The 16,690-nt window shown below is 38.3% G+C and overlaps 1 protein-coding gene across 1 annotated transcript in view; it reads right to left on the bottom strand.

The window, feature by feature from the left end:
* Window positions 1-16,690, bottom strand: part of brinp2 (bone morphogenetic protein/retinoic acid inducible neural-specific 2) — an 89,520-nt gene that overhangs the window by 31,842 nt on the left and 40,988 nt on the right. Inside the window, exon 5 of the mRNA XM_068340759.1 lies at window positions 6,044-6,280. Within this exon, the coding sequence (XP_068196860.1) occupies window positions 6,044-6,280 (237 nt within the window). The remainder of the gene's footprint in view (window positions 1-6,043; window positions 6,281-16,690) is intronic.

Here is a 16,690-nt window from a genome sequence, read left to right as displayed (position 1 = left end):
ACGCTGAAGGCTTTTAGGTTGAGCTCTGGTCTGATAGCCAAGTTCACAATCTTGTACTGTGACATTGAGAGTGTACTGAAAGTTTTTCCTTTGAAGGTCTTAAAAAAACCTTTGGATATGGTGATGATGTCATCGTTTTTGTTAAAAGAAGAAAAAGACACACACAGGTTGCATCGAACCGTCATGGACTTTTGAAAAATGTCTTCAGCTATAGCCACCTGCCTGAAAAGCGAAGCTTCAACTGTGGGTGGAGAGCTGAGCAGCAGCCTGGTGTTACCAGGAGATCTGGTTTGGAAGAGAGGAAGACTGAAGCTTCTGGGAGTTCATCTTGGTGATAAATCCTTTCTTTCCAAGAATTGGGAAAATGTAATAGAAAAGGTCCAGGCCAAGCTGGACAAATGGAAGTGGATTCTGCCAAAAATATTTTTTAAAGGTTGAGTACTTGGTCTTGGCCTCCAACCTGGTTGGCGATCTCTGAATGTGTAGCTAACACTTATTGTGTTGATGCTTGGTATTATAGCTCCAGTACCATGTGCCTCAGCAAAGTGTAAGCAGTATAAAAATCATGAAGTAAAATGATGAAAGAACCTCCCTTTAATCACCAACATTTGTTACGACAAAATAAAAGAGTTACCACAGACACACTGAAGGCTGTCAAAAACAATCTACTCTGAAAGATTCATACTACAATAATACCTCTACCTGTGTCTGTCCAACGAAATTATGCACCGTGTACTACAAACGTATTACCTTTCAAATCCTTGGGCGTAGACACCAGGCTTTGAAAACTGGCTCAGCTGGTGCTTATCTCTGTATAAATCAGATGAAAGCATTCCTCCCGACACGTATGATTCTAAATCCATATCAGTCTTGTTACAGAACTAATCAGAGCAGCTGTTACTTCACTTTTTATAAATTCAATTATATATTCCAAAGAATTGTGGCTCTTTCATCACTTGCTTTTAAGAAATGTACATATCCTGTGTGATTTAGTAGGAAGGGCCATCAATGGTCCCAAAGTAATTTCTCATTGCATATCAGTCTGTAGAGGTGTCATTTACCTGATCTGAATTTTTACAACGCTTCAAGGGACTACACCATTTAAGATTGTCATTCTGAATTAAAAGATTCTTAACAGTCCAGTCTGCTCATCTTAGCAACATTTATATACAGTACTTATATATAATATGTGTAGCCCAAAAATAACTTCAAGAAGAATTGTTGACTGCAGCTAAACATGCTGTAAAAAAATAGATATGTGATTTAGGATTTGAATTCTAAAACAAGAACAAAGTAAGAAATCTCCAAATAATTACACAAGGTAAATTAAATGAAAAGTGGGGTGTGTTGCCAGATCATGAGTCAATACGAAATACTTTTCTCCGATTCTGGGAACAAATGTCCCTCCTTCTCTTGTTTTTCTGAATATCTAGGAAGTAATATGTGCTAAATCTAAACCCTGCAGGCTTTATGGTAGCAAATACAGATGGAAATGGGCAGAGATTCAAAGCAGCCAGGTCCTTATATTGCTGAGGTGAATCTCTGCCAGGACTATTTGTGGATGGTTCAAAATATCACAGATTCTTATTAGCTTGCAGGGATGCTTTCTAATTAACAAAATGGAGGAAGAGAGACAACTGGACAATTTGTTCTGCATTCCAAAACCACAAGAGCAGCAATATGAACAAGGTGAGACAATCAGAGTTTATGAATTCATCCAGGATTTGCCAGTTGGGATAATGGGATGATAGTTAAACAGTGAACAGCACATAAGCAAAACCATTTAGTGCAGTGGTGTTAACACAATAGACCAGGTTGATATTACTGAAGTCAGAATGAACACGTACTTTAAAAACACTTGCCTCAAAAATCACTGAAAGTTTCACTCTAGGCTATAATTTGATGAAGTTCACCCAGATGGAAAAGACTAAAACATGTATTTCCTGTCTTTACCTCAGGCGATATTTAGCTATTCATACAGGTTTGAGTTTGGTATATTCCTCTCTTAGGTAGGGCCCGTTCAAGTAAAATGCAGGTAAGTGTATTTTATTATGTTTTATTACTTAATTTGAAAATAGCTGCACTGAAAACTGATTACATTGTATTATGCAGACTTCTTATTGAAGACAGTCAATATTTTTTTTCATTATGTGGTTAATGGCACAAATTAAATTTTTTTAATCTTCCTTGTTATGGGTTAGAGGCAGACATCTCAGAGGCAGATATTTTAACAATTAAATACCACAAATTTTGATGATCCAATCCCTTTCGACTAGTTACTGAGATAAATATAAGTGCTAAATAACAAGGATAATTTCATCAAGCAAAACCAAGCTACTGAGCAATCATTATTTGTGTTTTAATTACAACATCTGGGTGACATGATGTAAATCATGGGGCATCAAGGTAAAAAATATATATACATTTCATGTTGAATAAAAAAGGACCCTCAGTCAGGGGCTGGCCCACAGATGGTCAGGAGATAGCGAGACTCCTGGCTTTTCTTAGGTGCAAGTAGTGTCCAATATCCTAAGACCCCGCCCAACCGAGAATCTCCCAGCATGCCAGTACAATACCTCCAAGGGACTGTATAGGGGTTTTTTACACTTAAAATTTATGGGAAATCGCTGCTTCACTAATATGAGTGGAGAGCATAGATCTCTAGCAGATTGAGTAATGCACTGGCTTTATTATTTTTTTGTGTTTTGTTCCAAAGAAAGAAGATATAAAAGAAATTAAATGTAGTAAATTGACATACTGTATGATTGACATACAGGAGAGCAAATCAGATGACACCTGATGCTTCCTGGAACTGAGATCACCGCAATTGCGTGCTAAGCCAGCAATGACAACAACAAGAAGGTAGCTCGTGAGTTACCTACAAGTTTAATCCTCGGTTTTTTGTCTGTAATTTAAGAAAAACTATAAGAGGGAGTATAAGGGTGTACTCCCTCCAGGAAGCTGGCCCAAGTAAGAAAACAAAAACTTAAAACCTCCAGACAGAATGGGAAGAGGACTTCTATTTTTCACTATGACATTTTTTACAGTGCATTTGCCTCATCTGCAAGTCTACCATCTCAATACAGATGGAGGGCTATGTAGATTGGCATTTTTGGACTACAGTTATTTTTCTCACAGCCAACTTCAAAAGCTAAAGCTCCCTCCGAAGCATTGTTCTGGGTCAGTCAAGGTTAAAATCAAGGAGTCCTTCCAAGATGGAGAGATGGTAAAAGAGGCATGTGTTAAAGCAGCTGTCATCTAATTAATAAATAGTTAATGCTTCCAAATGAAAAGTGCAACATCTCTCCTCAAAGCTGTGGTGCCATGATTAGGCAAGCTTCACACAGAGCAGATTGTCAATTGTCTGTCAGAGTTTGACAAACGCTTTCTAGACTTTTCTTTGCTTGAGTCAACGCTTCAAAAACACATCTGGAGTGGAAGATGAGATGATGACACTACAAGCTGATATTCAGCTAAAGTCCAGAACTCATACTCAGTTCTGGAACTTACAGACGAAAAGTACCCCAGCATGGGGAAATATGCCACCTCCTTGACTGCATTATTCAGCTCCACTTTTTAATTTCGTCAGCCTTTTCCCACATTAAGTCCAAGTACCATTCCACCATGACTGATGATCATTCGGAAGTGTGCTTGAGGCTGGCTGTCAGCAGCTACCCTCTGCTATGCATCCCTGGTTGATTCCATTCAGTCATCAGAGTAAACTCAGGAAATGACAAAAAAATGTACATAGTTAATTGTGTTGTGTTGCACAATATGGACTCATGCTGTTATGCAAGGTACATTAGCATACATTTTACATATAAAGAATTCTAAATATATTTATATATAACTAAATTCTTTGCATTTTTTTGTAGTAGGTGGATCATTTTGACTTGGCTATTTTATAAGTAGCTCATATGCTGAAAAAGAGTGAGCACCCCAGTACTAGGGTGTTTTCCAGAGCACTACTGGCTGAATGCCCATTATTCATAATTTCAATGGGAACAGTGAAATAAAAAATAATGACATTGAAATGATGTTCTGCAGGAGATACAAAGAAAACAATGTGAGAAATGTATCATATGTTAAGTCTTTTGGGTGAAATGGAAGTTGATGGCATTGTCTCATGAGTTTCAGTCAATCAATGCACAGTTACATTTGAACCAATCTATTTACAGGTGTGTCACCATTAAAAAATAGGGGCCTAAAAATAGGACTAAATGTTCTTTTAGTCCTACGTTAACATTGCATGCAAGTACTGTAAAGGTCATGCTAAGCCTTAAAGCAGGTTGGGTGATGCTCCAGATTCAACTTAATTACATCTTCCTAGGACATCTTGTTATCTAAATTGTACTTAGGACCAGAATATAAAAGTCAACAAGAATCTTAAAGCTGAATTTCTTGTTCTTTGTATGTGGATGTGTGGGTGTGCAGCCAGCTACCAAGTAGTTTTAGGATTTGAGTTGAATGAATAGCGAGTGGCTGAGGTTGGAGGGTATTGCTCTCCTATTTCTTCTCACACACAGACACATGAAATGTTTGTATTTTTTTTTCATGCTCTTTCTATTTTTTAGACACACTCATGAACAATATATCTGCCACACAACACATGCACTGATTCCTTGCAGTTGCTGTTGCCACAACAAATTTATCACCATCCAAGCAGACGAGATTAGGCCCAACTTCCTCGTCATCCCCATTAGCCAAAAACACAGTTTATGTACTCCTGAAAAACAGACTATGCAAAAGAGAAAATAGTGATAAGAACATGAAGACAGGGGCTCTGAAAGTCAAACAATATTTTCCTTATCAATTACCCTCTTCTCATTTCTGCATTTCTCATTCCAACTTGCCCTGTGTGAATCTAGATAAATGTTGTGAGTGTGTTCTAACCACTGGATTCATGCCTGAGAGTGTACAATATACAGAACTGTCCTGTGTGTGCGTGTGTGCATGTGTTTATGGGTGATAACTGAAGGCCCTCTAACGATATTTTTAGCCCTTTAGCCAAACACACAAGTCTCAAAAAGTACTGAAGGCCTCATTTTCAGGATAAACAGCATCAAGTTATGCTTCTGTCAAAAAACACAACGTCAGCAAAGCAAGAAAAGCCTGGCAATTACACATCTTACTCCTCTCGTTCCACGACTCTGTCAGAGCATCTCTGTAATGATTTAATATGAAGCAAAAAAGCAACTGTGCAGGTGCTGTCAAAATGAGGCTGAGAAAATGCAAAGAAAAGCTGTTTACCTCTGTAATGTCACTCACTAAGCATTTTCCAAATAAATGGCAGCACACACACACACACACACACACACACACACACACACACACGCAAAAAGCTTTACAGGGAAACACAACACATCCACCAAGTTTAAGAAAAGCTGACAGGAACCTGTCTGCAATTAATTCCTGCCTGAGCCTCCAAAGTAATTGAGAAAGGAGCTGCTGATGTGTTGATGTGTCCAAAACGAACAGACAAAGCTTAGGCTAATTCAGGAAGCTATGCCAAGCTTGCCCTGCGTCATTACCATCATTACATCTCACTCTGTGATAACTAGTTTTACAGAGGGTGACTTTTTCTGAGGTTGCACACCCAATGGAATCTACAGTATGTCATTGTGTTTTTTATGGTCACTAGGCATGACCAGTTACTGTATAATAACGCAAGTTAAAATTTGAGATACTATATATACAGATACTTCCATTTATTGCATTTAGGCCCTCACACTTCATCACTGTTTGCACTCCATATGTTTCATAAGATATCATGAACATAGTCAACCATGTCAACATACAAACATGCAAAAATGTTCCAAGAATAATGAGCAGCTGAACAGTTCTCAGGCAAACAGGCACACACTGTATAAACAATGAAAACAAAATTCATCCAGCATGAAGGTACAAATCAACACCTGCTACGTCTTTTAGTGGAAACAAACAGAGAACACACAGCCTTAACACACACACGGCCTAAAAATATGCACTATTCACCTCAATGCTGGACACAGTGGTTTGATATATTGAGCATTCCAGTCCATACCTGATTCCATGAATTCTTGGTTGAAGTTGATCCAGGCCTGTTTCCTTTTCTCCAAGTTCTCCTCCATGACCTTGATATCAGCAAAGGGGCAGTTGCATTCTGGAAACCGGGGAGAGCATCGACACCAGCAATCGTTGTTACGGCAGAGCAATTCACCCTCCGAGTTGCACGCCACATAGCTGAGGGCTGCCTCCACGAAACGCCCACGCAGGAACTCTGGCAGGACATCTTGCAAGCCTGGAAAAAAGACAGGAACGCACTGAGGGGTATTTCTTCACAGTCAGATGATTGTTTTTTGGCAGACTGGTTACTATATATATGCTATAACTTGTTGAGTTTTGTATGGCCAAAAAAGATACATTTAAAATGTGGAATCGAATTTTGAGACTTAAGACTTTTTTATATACATTTACTGTACAAAGCAATTCAGAGTCCATTGTAACATATCTTACAGGATTATAATGGTTCAATTTCAACAATTGAACATCTTAAAATTAGATTTCATTTTAAGCAATAACATCCGCATGTGTATTGGAAGTTTGGCCAGCTGCACGTTTGAGCAGGTTTAAAGAAAGAGAGAGTAGTTAGTGTGCCACATCCGATCCTTTTCCTATCATGTGATAAAGTTGCTGAAATCGTCCTTTTCAGTACTTTAAAATAATGACAGTGAGCTTTTCTGTTAATTTTTGTCAGCTATTTTTATTCTTATTCTTAGATCCATGCCAAATGTCCTTCTTATTGTCACTTTTCTTCAACATTATTCTGTTCCCTTAGTATTAGTTTACTGAAAAATATTGAACATTTTGATCAAAATTTGTATTTTAGTACTAGACAATGACAATTAAGGACACTAACATGTAAGGTTTGTAATTTTACTTTTAATTCAATTATGTCACATTAGATTCACATGATCAAAACAGGTGGAGTGACTAAGATAAAAGGATAAATCTTGATGCATTAAATATTTATAATGTGTCCGAGCCAGTGAGCCAAACCTCTTGCTCCTTTAAAGTTTGACATTGGGTTAAGAAAGTTTCTGTACCAGGACCACATAACACTCTTGAATGTCTTGAGATAAACCTTGGTTTGAGCCAAGCTACATTAAGGCAGGATTATATTATCTTCACTGTAAAAAATCAGGTTCAAAATATTTCTGATATTGTTTTATGAGATCATAGTCCATTTTCAGGGTAGAGTGTGAACATAGGGTTCTGGGCCCCACTTCAGCCAGTACATTGCAGGAAACTGAACCACTGCTCATGGGATCCAACAAACAGAACATCTAGATTCTAAGTAAAATCTAAAAATGATCCACTTTTTTGATGCATTTGGTTTAATTTGTGCTATGCTTATTATACTTATGGAAGAGTTTAGAGTCATTTCAGTCACAAAGTCACTTGAAGACAAAAGCAGATATTTATGGATAATACTGACGTTTCAACAGAAATGAGTTGGAAAGAGTTTCAAATTGTCATCTTTTGACATGTTATCATAACAGGTAGATCAAAGAAGACATTTTTGTGATGCGTTCATGCTGGGTCTTTGAATCTGACCAAAATGACAAATTTGTTATGCCAAAAGGTTTCCCTTTCTCTCAAGCTTATTGATCTCACGCTGGATGGATTCAACAGCTAAGTCCCACCATGCCCTGCTTTGAATATGCACACCTGTTCTTTGGTATTTATCAATCAAATCAAATCAAACTTTATTTATATAGCACTTTTCATACATAAAAAATGCAACTCAAACTGCTTTATAAGATAAAACGTGATAAAATAATGAAACATACAAAAACAAAAAGTGACACGTATAGCCCCCCCCGCGCCCCCATTCACATACACACACACACACACACACACACACACACACACACACACACACACACACACACACACACACACACACACACACACACACAAACATCTGCACACATGCCCACATTCACACATACAGTAAGAAGACTGTTAACATGGCTTTACTCATTCAATTGTTTGGAAAGAGATGCAATTAGTCATATTTCTTCTTTTCCCTGATTTGGCAGGTGCTTGTGTGTGTGTGTGTGTGTGTGTGTGTGTGTGTGTGTGTGTGTGTGTGTGTGTGTATGTCTATGTGTGTGTGTGTGTGTGTAGGTTTCAAGTCTGGCAGGAGTTTCTTTAGTTTGGGAGAAACAACACTTTTTCCATCACCAACTCCCACATCTTCCAACTTGATGTTTGTCAGTCTTTACTGTTATCTTCTTTTCTTTCCATTTCAATCACTCTGCCACACTTGAAAGTAGATGTGAAATTTTTCCTATTGAGTGATCAAGAGTTATAATCTTCTTTATATCCCTGTGGATTCAGCAGTGGAATTAAACTTGATTTATAAACAAGTTCTGGAAGTCAGGGCAAATCAAACCCAGGACTTTCTTGCTGTGAGGCAACAGCACTACCCACTGTCCAACAGTTCTGCCCTTATATTTACTTAATTTATCTTAAAAATTCTGTTGTATTGACAGAAAGAATATTGTGTCTCAAAGAAAAATGGTGTTCCATTTAAATGAGAAGGAATAGAAGGCATTTAACATTAACAAGTGGATAAAAGCATTAAGATGGATGGTGAACTTGCCATCATAAAAAGTGTGCTTGTCTCCTGTGGACAAGCATTTCTTTTAATTGTTTTTGGAATCGTTGGCTGTTTGCTGACAGCAGAACAAGCTTTTTATTATCCCATTTAAACTTTTTATTACACCGCTGGGGCCATATTCATCATACAGCCTGCTTTGTGATCATTTAGAAACAATTCATACAGAAGAGTACTGAGGACTGACTTAGAGCCTCATCACGTGGTGCAAGAGCAATCACCTGAAGTACAACATCAACACAAACAAAGAACTTAAGGTACAGTGACCAAAAAAAAAAAAAAAGATTCCAAAAGGAGGATGTGTCACATTCATTTTCGATACAATCTCAAAGAAAGTCTATTCGATAAGCATAATTTCAAGGTAAATACATGACATAAGTGTCACCATTGCAAATGTGAAACATAATCTTTCATTCTTTACCTGAATTATGGTGTTAATTAATGGGAAGAAAGTTTATTCTGTTAGACGTTTGTGTTAAATTTTGTTGTATGAACATGATAATCCCCAATACAATGATTTTTGACATATCACATTCAAAGTGTTCATGTTTTGAGTTTTATGTGGTTTGAAGAGTCTTTCTATCAGTTGTTATTAAACTGTCTGTTTCCTTTTGCGGTTTTCTTCTACTTTCGGCTTTTCCCTTCAGGGGTCGCCACAGCGAATCAGTTGCCTTCATTTAACCCTTTCTTCTGCATCCTCTTCTCTCACACCAGCTACCTTTATGTCCTCTTTCACTACACCAATAAACCTCCTCCTTGGTCTTCCTCTAGGCCTGGCAGTTCAAAACTCAGCATCCTTCTAGCAATATATTCACTATCCTCTGGACATGTCCAAACCATCTCAGTTTCTCTTTGCGATGAAAGTCCCAAAACCCCTAGAAGATTTTTTAAAACTGCTTTTGTCATCTTATTTGTTCCTCTGCCTCCTACTAATCTTTTGTTTCTGGTGCAGTCCTTAATCTGCAAGTCCTACTGCTACCCACATCAAGTGTAGCAATAGCTTAGGCCAATGGGTCTTTGGCTGGTGACCAGGAAGTGGCTGGTTCAAAGCCTGTGTGGAGTATGAACTTGAGTATGAAAGTATGGAGTATGAAATGTTATCTTATCTAAACTGGCAGTGGAGAGGTGCCAGTTCAACTCACAGGAACTGCACTATCCCCTTGCAAGTAACTCAGTGAGGCACAACAAGATGTAGCTGCCCACTGCTCTACCTTTCACTATGTATTTGCATGCTTACGGGCATCTTCTGTGTGCATATTCTAGGATCTGTAACACACACACACACACTCACACACACACGCGCACACACACACACACACACACACACACACACACACACACACACACACACACACACACACGCACACACGCACACACACACGCACACAAACACAGAGACGGGAAGCCAGTGAAGTGATTTGAGAACAGGTAAAATGTGGTAAAATTTTTGCACTTTCATCTAAGCAGCACGGTTTTGAATGTATTCAAGCTTCTGGATGGTTTTGCTTGAGATCCCAACAAGAAGGTCATTACAATAGTCTAGACTTGAGGAGATAAAGGCACCAATTAACTTTTCTGCATCTGAGAAAGAGACTGAAGAACTGAGTTTTCCATGTTTCTAAGGAGGTAGAAATAGGTCTTGCAGAGGTGGTTAATATGAGACTCAAGGTCAAGTGAGGGTCAATTATGTTATGTTGTTTGTGCCTGACGAAGGAAGTTGCATGTCATGGCTGACAAAGGTGATTCTGGTAATGGCAGATGAGCAGGTCTGGTGTGGGGTGCCTACAAAAATCACTTCTTTTTTGTGCTGTTTAGCTGAAAAAAGTTGTCCTTAATCAACCCTCTTATCTCGCTCAGGCAGTAGAAGAGTCTGTATGACAATAGGGCTTCTGGAGATGCTGGATTGATTTTAAAATAAAGCTGGGTGTCATTAGCATAAGAATGAAGGGGAGATCCGCTGAAATGGCCTTGTGGTCAGAGACGCCCAGATAAGTCATCAAAAGGTTGCTGATGAGAATAGGGTTTGTAATGACCTGGTCAAGAGTATGACCCCTGGTTCTCTGTTAGGGCACTAACACGCTGTGTCAGGCAGTCATGAAGCTGCAAAAACCTAGTAGCAAAGTGGTAAGAAGGGGTGTTAATGTTGAAATTTCCAAGAATTTTGGTTGTGTTTGTACAGAGAGTAGGGAGAAGGTCACTTATCTCTGTGATGAAGGCTGAGTTTTGTTTAGACTGCCTATAGACCAAAATTATTATAACGGAGAAAGGGGGGTTACGTTTAAATGCTGGGCACTTGAAAGATCAGTAGGAAAGCAAGGGCAGGGGAGACAGATTAAATTTATGTCAATAGCAACGTCAGCAGCAATGCGACCACCGAGGCCAATGCGGTGTCAGCCTCACTAGCTGTTAGGCACAGCAACACTTGCACTAGACACCTGCCAATGAGCCAGTGGGCTATTGTTGGTTGGCAGATGGTCTCAGACCGAAGTGCAAGAAAGGGAAAATCCTGAGAGTCAGCTCATTGTTAATGTTGGGTAGGCTATCCGCTGTTGTTGGATGAAGGGTTCCCTAGGGCAGATTCACTCAGATCGAGGGCGGCAGCTGGTAAACAGTTGATGGTCAAACGATGAGATCCAGAGATCAAAAAGTTAGAAATCCAAGGTACTATAATTTAAAACAATAAAAACATTTTTACCAAATAAGCTATTTTGGTCTAAGAATATAGGATTAAATTGGAGATTTAAAATCGCAGAAGGAGGTCGTAAACGGACAAAGCCAGCGTCCTCTAGTTTTGATGACATTATACTGTATCTCTGGCTTCACTTACATTCAGCCAGAGATTTAGATCAACTTAGTAGACCAGACCTACCAGACCTATGATTGTTTCTCTTTTTATTCTTTGACCTTGTGCAGAGTCCATTTACATTTTGGTCAAGTCAATGCTCTCAAGCTTCCTCCTTGATCACCACCCTCCATGTTAAAAGCATGATTTCTTTTTAAGCATTATCTGTAGAGATTGGTCCAGGACTCTGCAACACACTCATAGGTGTTGAGGTGAAGGAGATAATACCATTGGACTTTGACCCACAGGCTTTAGCAGTGACCCAACTAAAAAATACATGGCGTAGCACATATATTGCTGTATGGTACATTCTTTATGCGGCCCTTTTTTCATCGTACTGTTTCTTGAATTTTCTGCAGCCTTTTCACAAAGAATAAATCTCCAGCAATAGTTTTTACAAAGATATAGCCATAAGATAGTTGAATGAAAAATGCGGGGCACGAGGGATGGCAGTAGCTGAGGCCTGCTTGAAGACAATTCTCTAGAAGTTTGACTGAAAAGGGCAAAATGCCCCCAAGGTCACAAAAACTTCTTCACAGGGATTTTTATGTGTCCCTCTCCTTCTGTGGCCCCGTTCACACGATAACGGATATTTTAAAAACGCAACTTTTTTGTTGCGTTTATGCCTTCCGTCGACACGACAACGGAGATATCCGGAACGAAAACGCAACTTTTTAAAAACGCTGGCTGAGGTGGATGCGTTTTCGTGTGGACGGTGTATCCACGACTTTTTAAAAACGCTGACGTCTTACCTGCGACGAAAACCGCTGTGACGTCATATTTATGGGCCAGTGTCTTGTGACAAAACACGGAGGATTCTTATTGGATAAAATTTGACTCAATACTGCCACCACATGGTTTGGCACGCTTATAGCTGCCTTCGAAAACGCACTGATGCGTTTACGTGTGGACGGATATTTTTTTTAAATCGCTGTCGTGTGGACGCAAATCGTTTTCAATGCGTTTTTAAAAAGTTCCGTTTTTAAAAAAATCCGTCATCGTGTGGACGGGGCCTGTATCTCTTCCTCTCTTTACCCATGACATTATCATTCATATCTGTGATGTCAGAGAGGGTACCAAAAAAAAAAGAAATTGGCAAACAATTTATATGCCATGTCATAGTGTCTGGTGGTGTTTTGAGAATTTGTTTCAATGACTGCCCAGACTTCGACATAAGCAGTGGGATGCACTTGACAGACCACACACATTGCTGGGTTTCACAAGCGTCTGTCCTGAGGCTCTGCTCAGGCTATTGATGGTGGTCCAACTGAATTTTACATTTCTCTGTGTGTGTGTGTGTGTGTGTGTGTGTGTGTGTGTGTGTGTGTGTGTGTGTGTGTGTGTGTGTGTGTTTGTGTGTGTGTGTGTGTTTCATGAAAAGCCACAGAGAAGTTGACATCAGCCAATAGTGTCACTGCAGACCAACACTATGGCTTGCAAATTTGTTTTACGTTTGCATCATAACATCCTTTCTAGAAAACACTCTGTTACCAAATACTGTCTGCCTTATTATGATTTATTGATCCTGATCTTCACTTTAATCATTATTATATTGTGTGTTTACTGTGTGTACATTAATCATGGAATAGCCCCTACAATTCTGATGAACATCTAAAGTCTGATGCAATGACCTGGTGACTAATTCAGGATGTTCCACGCATCTTGGCTGGGATAGATTCCAGCATCCCTGTTTTTTGGAGTGCCTTTTCCTAAAGAAGATGGATGGATGGATGGATGGATGGATGGATAAAGTGGTTAATTGGTAAATTCCTCTAGTCCTCATGGACAGGATCTTCTCCCTGGAGTACAGCAGAGCAGAGGAAACCTGCAGCCTGTTTGCACATGTGTAGAATCTTATGTTCACCTTTACATAAGAGGTGATGCTCTAGCCCTGTCTGTCCTTGTTGGTTAATTTTTTCACAAGGACTTCACAACAAGTACTGGTTGGATTTCCACAAAACGTTGTGTAAAATTATTTAGCCTTTGTAGGGGTATGCATGGAACTGAAGGTCAAACCAGTTGAAAATGTATGTGGAACTGATTCGACAGGTCCCACAGTGGGTGGTAATTCACTTTGATTATAGGCACTTATGATATTAATTAATGTTAAAAATGCCATAAACAACTCACATGGCTAAATATTTGTTGATTGGAAAGCCATGATATACAGTATTCCGGTCAAAAGAAGCCAATCAGCCTAAATGGTTGGAATCAATTTACTATTTTACAATCTTGTGCAGGGTCCACCTTTTTAAAGTCCATTACAAAATCAACACATAACAAAATGCAATACAAGTGGTTTTCCAACTCCTTAGACAACATAAAAGATATTATGCAGTAAAGAGGATGCGCTCAAATGTGCAAATATGCAGGTTTCCATTCATGAAGTTTAATTTAACAAATACTCCTTAAAAATATTTTTTCATGACATGAAATGTTTTAAATCTTCTTTCTTGAATTATTATCTGGGGTCTATGAATTGTGTATAATTCATTATTTATTGGCATTTGCCTGCCTGCATAATAATATTTTTCATATTATCTAAAAAATACATTGTGTGAGGATTTATGTCAGGCCAGACTAAACTGAATTACATTGATTTAATTTCAGCTAATTTTTCAATATTTAATTTTCAATTTCTCTGGGAAAAGTACACACATCTTGATCATAGTTCAAATTTATTCAGAGATTTTGCAAAAAATATCTGTGTAAATTATAATTTTTTATTACATTTAAATTTTGCTTATTGCAGGTAGCATTTCCCTTAGATTATGGTTAGGAGCTATTAGTTCGAATTTGGATAAGGCTTGAACTAATTAAAGGCTCTGTTGGGACTGTTCAGTGTTGAGTGTTGCACTAAACTATTGTTAATTCCATCCTAGTTTTTTTCTTACTGTGGGCCACACCACTCCCGAGAATGAAATTATTTCTTTTGCTCTTTGGAAATAATTCTGTGATTGCACAGGATGAAACATTTCATTATCTGGCATTTTTAAAGGTGTTAATTATTCTAATAATTAAAGTTCATGCATTTGCACCACCTTATGAATACGGTTGGGTGGCATTCCTCAGGCTAAATCAAGCAATTTATGACATGCCTGTGCAAAGGAGGTAAGTTTGGTAAATTCAGTTTGAAAAGTTACATTAGTAAACTTTAAAGACAGAAAAAATGTTGTTGAATGAGTCACACTGTCTGGTGTATTTATTTATTTATTTGAATGTTCTTTGGTTTAAAAATACTGCTTTTTGCTTCTGGCACAGTTGATAAATGCTATACGACTGAACTACTCACTAATACAGAAAGCTTTAACTTTTAAATTAATAGACATGTCCTGAGATTCACCACACAGCCAAGGGAGAGTTTGAAACAAGGAAAATAATTCTCCTACATATTAGAATTCACACCTTAAAAAAATATTAGATGACTATTATAACTTACATGTCTGTTTAGCTTGCTTTAACTATCAAACAAAGGTGATAGTTGAAATAGGATTTGTAGCTGCTGCATATTTAATAAAAAATGTTGAATTGGAACTGCTCTCTTTGCTTTCACCTGTCTTTCTTCAACATTACAAATTTTACATACTTTCTCAGAATACAAACTATTTTTTACATGGTATCCCTCATTTCAGAGGAATAAGAAATACTGACTGCATTCCAATAACTCCATTGCCCTTGGCCTTACAGAAAACCAAATTATACTTAAGCTTTGGAGATGTCTGAAGTAACTCCTGTGAAGCAGTGGCTCGGTGAAATGTGTGATAGCCTACCTTACATTGGGATTAGATACTGTCTCAAGGACAAACTTAAATGACTGAAACCTTTGCTCCCACTTTGTCTCCTCTTTGGAATAGGTCACAGATCAGTACAGCGATTATTCCTTATGATAGCTTCTAAAGGTAAGGACAAAGCCAGGCAGTGGGGTAGGATAATGGTGTTTTTATATTCTATTTTCTTAAGCTCTTTTAACCTTTCTAGCCTTCAGAAAGTCTTCCCACGAGTCTTTTCTGTTATCTCTTACATACTCATGAAACACAAAATATTTTGGGTCCTATTGTAACGTTGTGGTCAATATTTAAATCCAACAAAATATAATCTGCTTTAAAACTGCTAATGATTAATTAAATTAACTTATGTAGTACATATAGCCCACAGAACCAAGAAGTATAGTGAATTTTAAGGGCGTAACTATAAAGATGTAAGGCACATGTAGTAAGCATGCAAATAAATTAAAAACAGGAGAAAATATCCCCTTGTTTTCATGTCCAACATACCAAAGAATAATCAAAAATATTTTGGATCAGAAATATCTACAAAATCAGATATAACAAATTTTAGAAATGAATTAAAGAAATAAGCTGGGTAAGTTTCTTGCTTCGACAGTAGTATGTCAACTGTCTTATGTTCAAAACTTGATAAAAAACAAGTCATGTTTTTGGCGTCATTTAACAATAGACAATTTATTATCTACTCTGGCCTTTAAGTGTTTTTTTTTTTTTTAACTAATTCCTCTATCTGTGTGCCTGAAAATAAATTAATGTAAAGAGACACTGGATTGAATTGATTTTCTGTGTCGTGAAAGCAGCAGAGGACGTGCTATTTTATTGAACAACATTGCATTCAAATTTAAAGCAGTGTGCCTGTGAACACAAATGCTGCTTTAAATGTAATATATCTCACTGGCAGGCAGCTGATTTCTACAAATTGAATAGAGGATTTCCCTCTTCCTCTCAAACCATTAAGTAACACAAAACACACCAGTGGGTGCCTTCAAAGACCCCACTGAACCAAAGATTACACTAAGACAGAGCTGGCACAAAGGAAGCGTGGGAAAGAAAATCTATTTGAACTGCACTATGGTTTTGTTTTTTTTGTTGTATACACTCAGTCAATTCCCAAAGGGAAATTAGTGGCACACTCTAGTGTTAGTAACATGTATATATTAGTGTATACAGGCCCTGAAGACACAAACACACACCTTTACGCATGCAGGGGGAGGTAGAGTGCCCTCCATGGCGGGCAGCTCCTACTTGGTGCGCCCAAATGAGCAACTTGTAAGGGGGGACAGAGACTTGCTTAAGGGTGCCTGAGCAGAGCTCCGGAGATGAACTGACACTTCCCACTCTCAGGGCACACTCCTGGTGTTTTATCTTTTTGGGCAGGAGCGGGAATCAAACTCTACC

The sequence above is a fragment of the Antennarius striatus genome, chromosome 18 (genome assembly GCF_040054535.1).
Source record: "Antennarius striatus isolate MH-2024 chromosome 18, ASM4005453v1, whole genome shotgun sequence".
In the NCBI taxonomy this organism is placed as follows: Eukaryota; Metazoa; Chordata; class Actinopteri; order Lophiiformes; family Antennariidae; genus Antennarius; species Antennarius striatus.
Note: the sequence above shows the minus strand (reverse complement) of the source record. Positions and strands in the feature narration are given on the sequence as shown.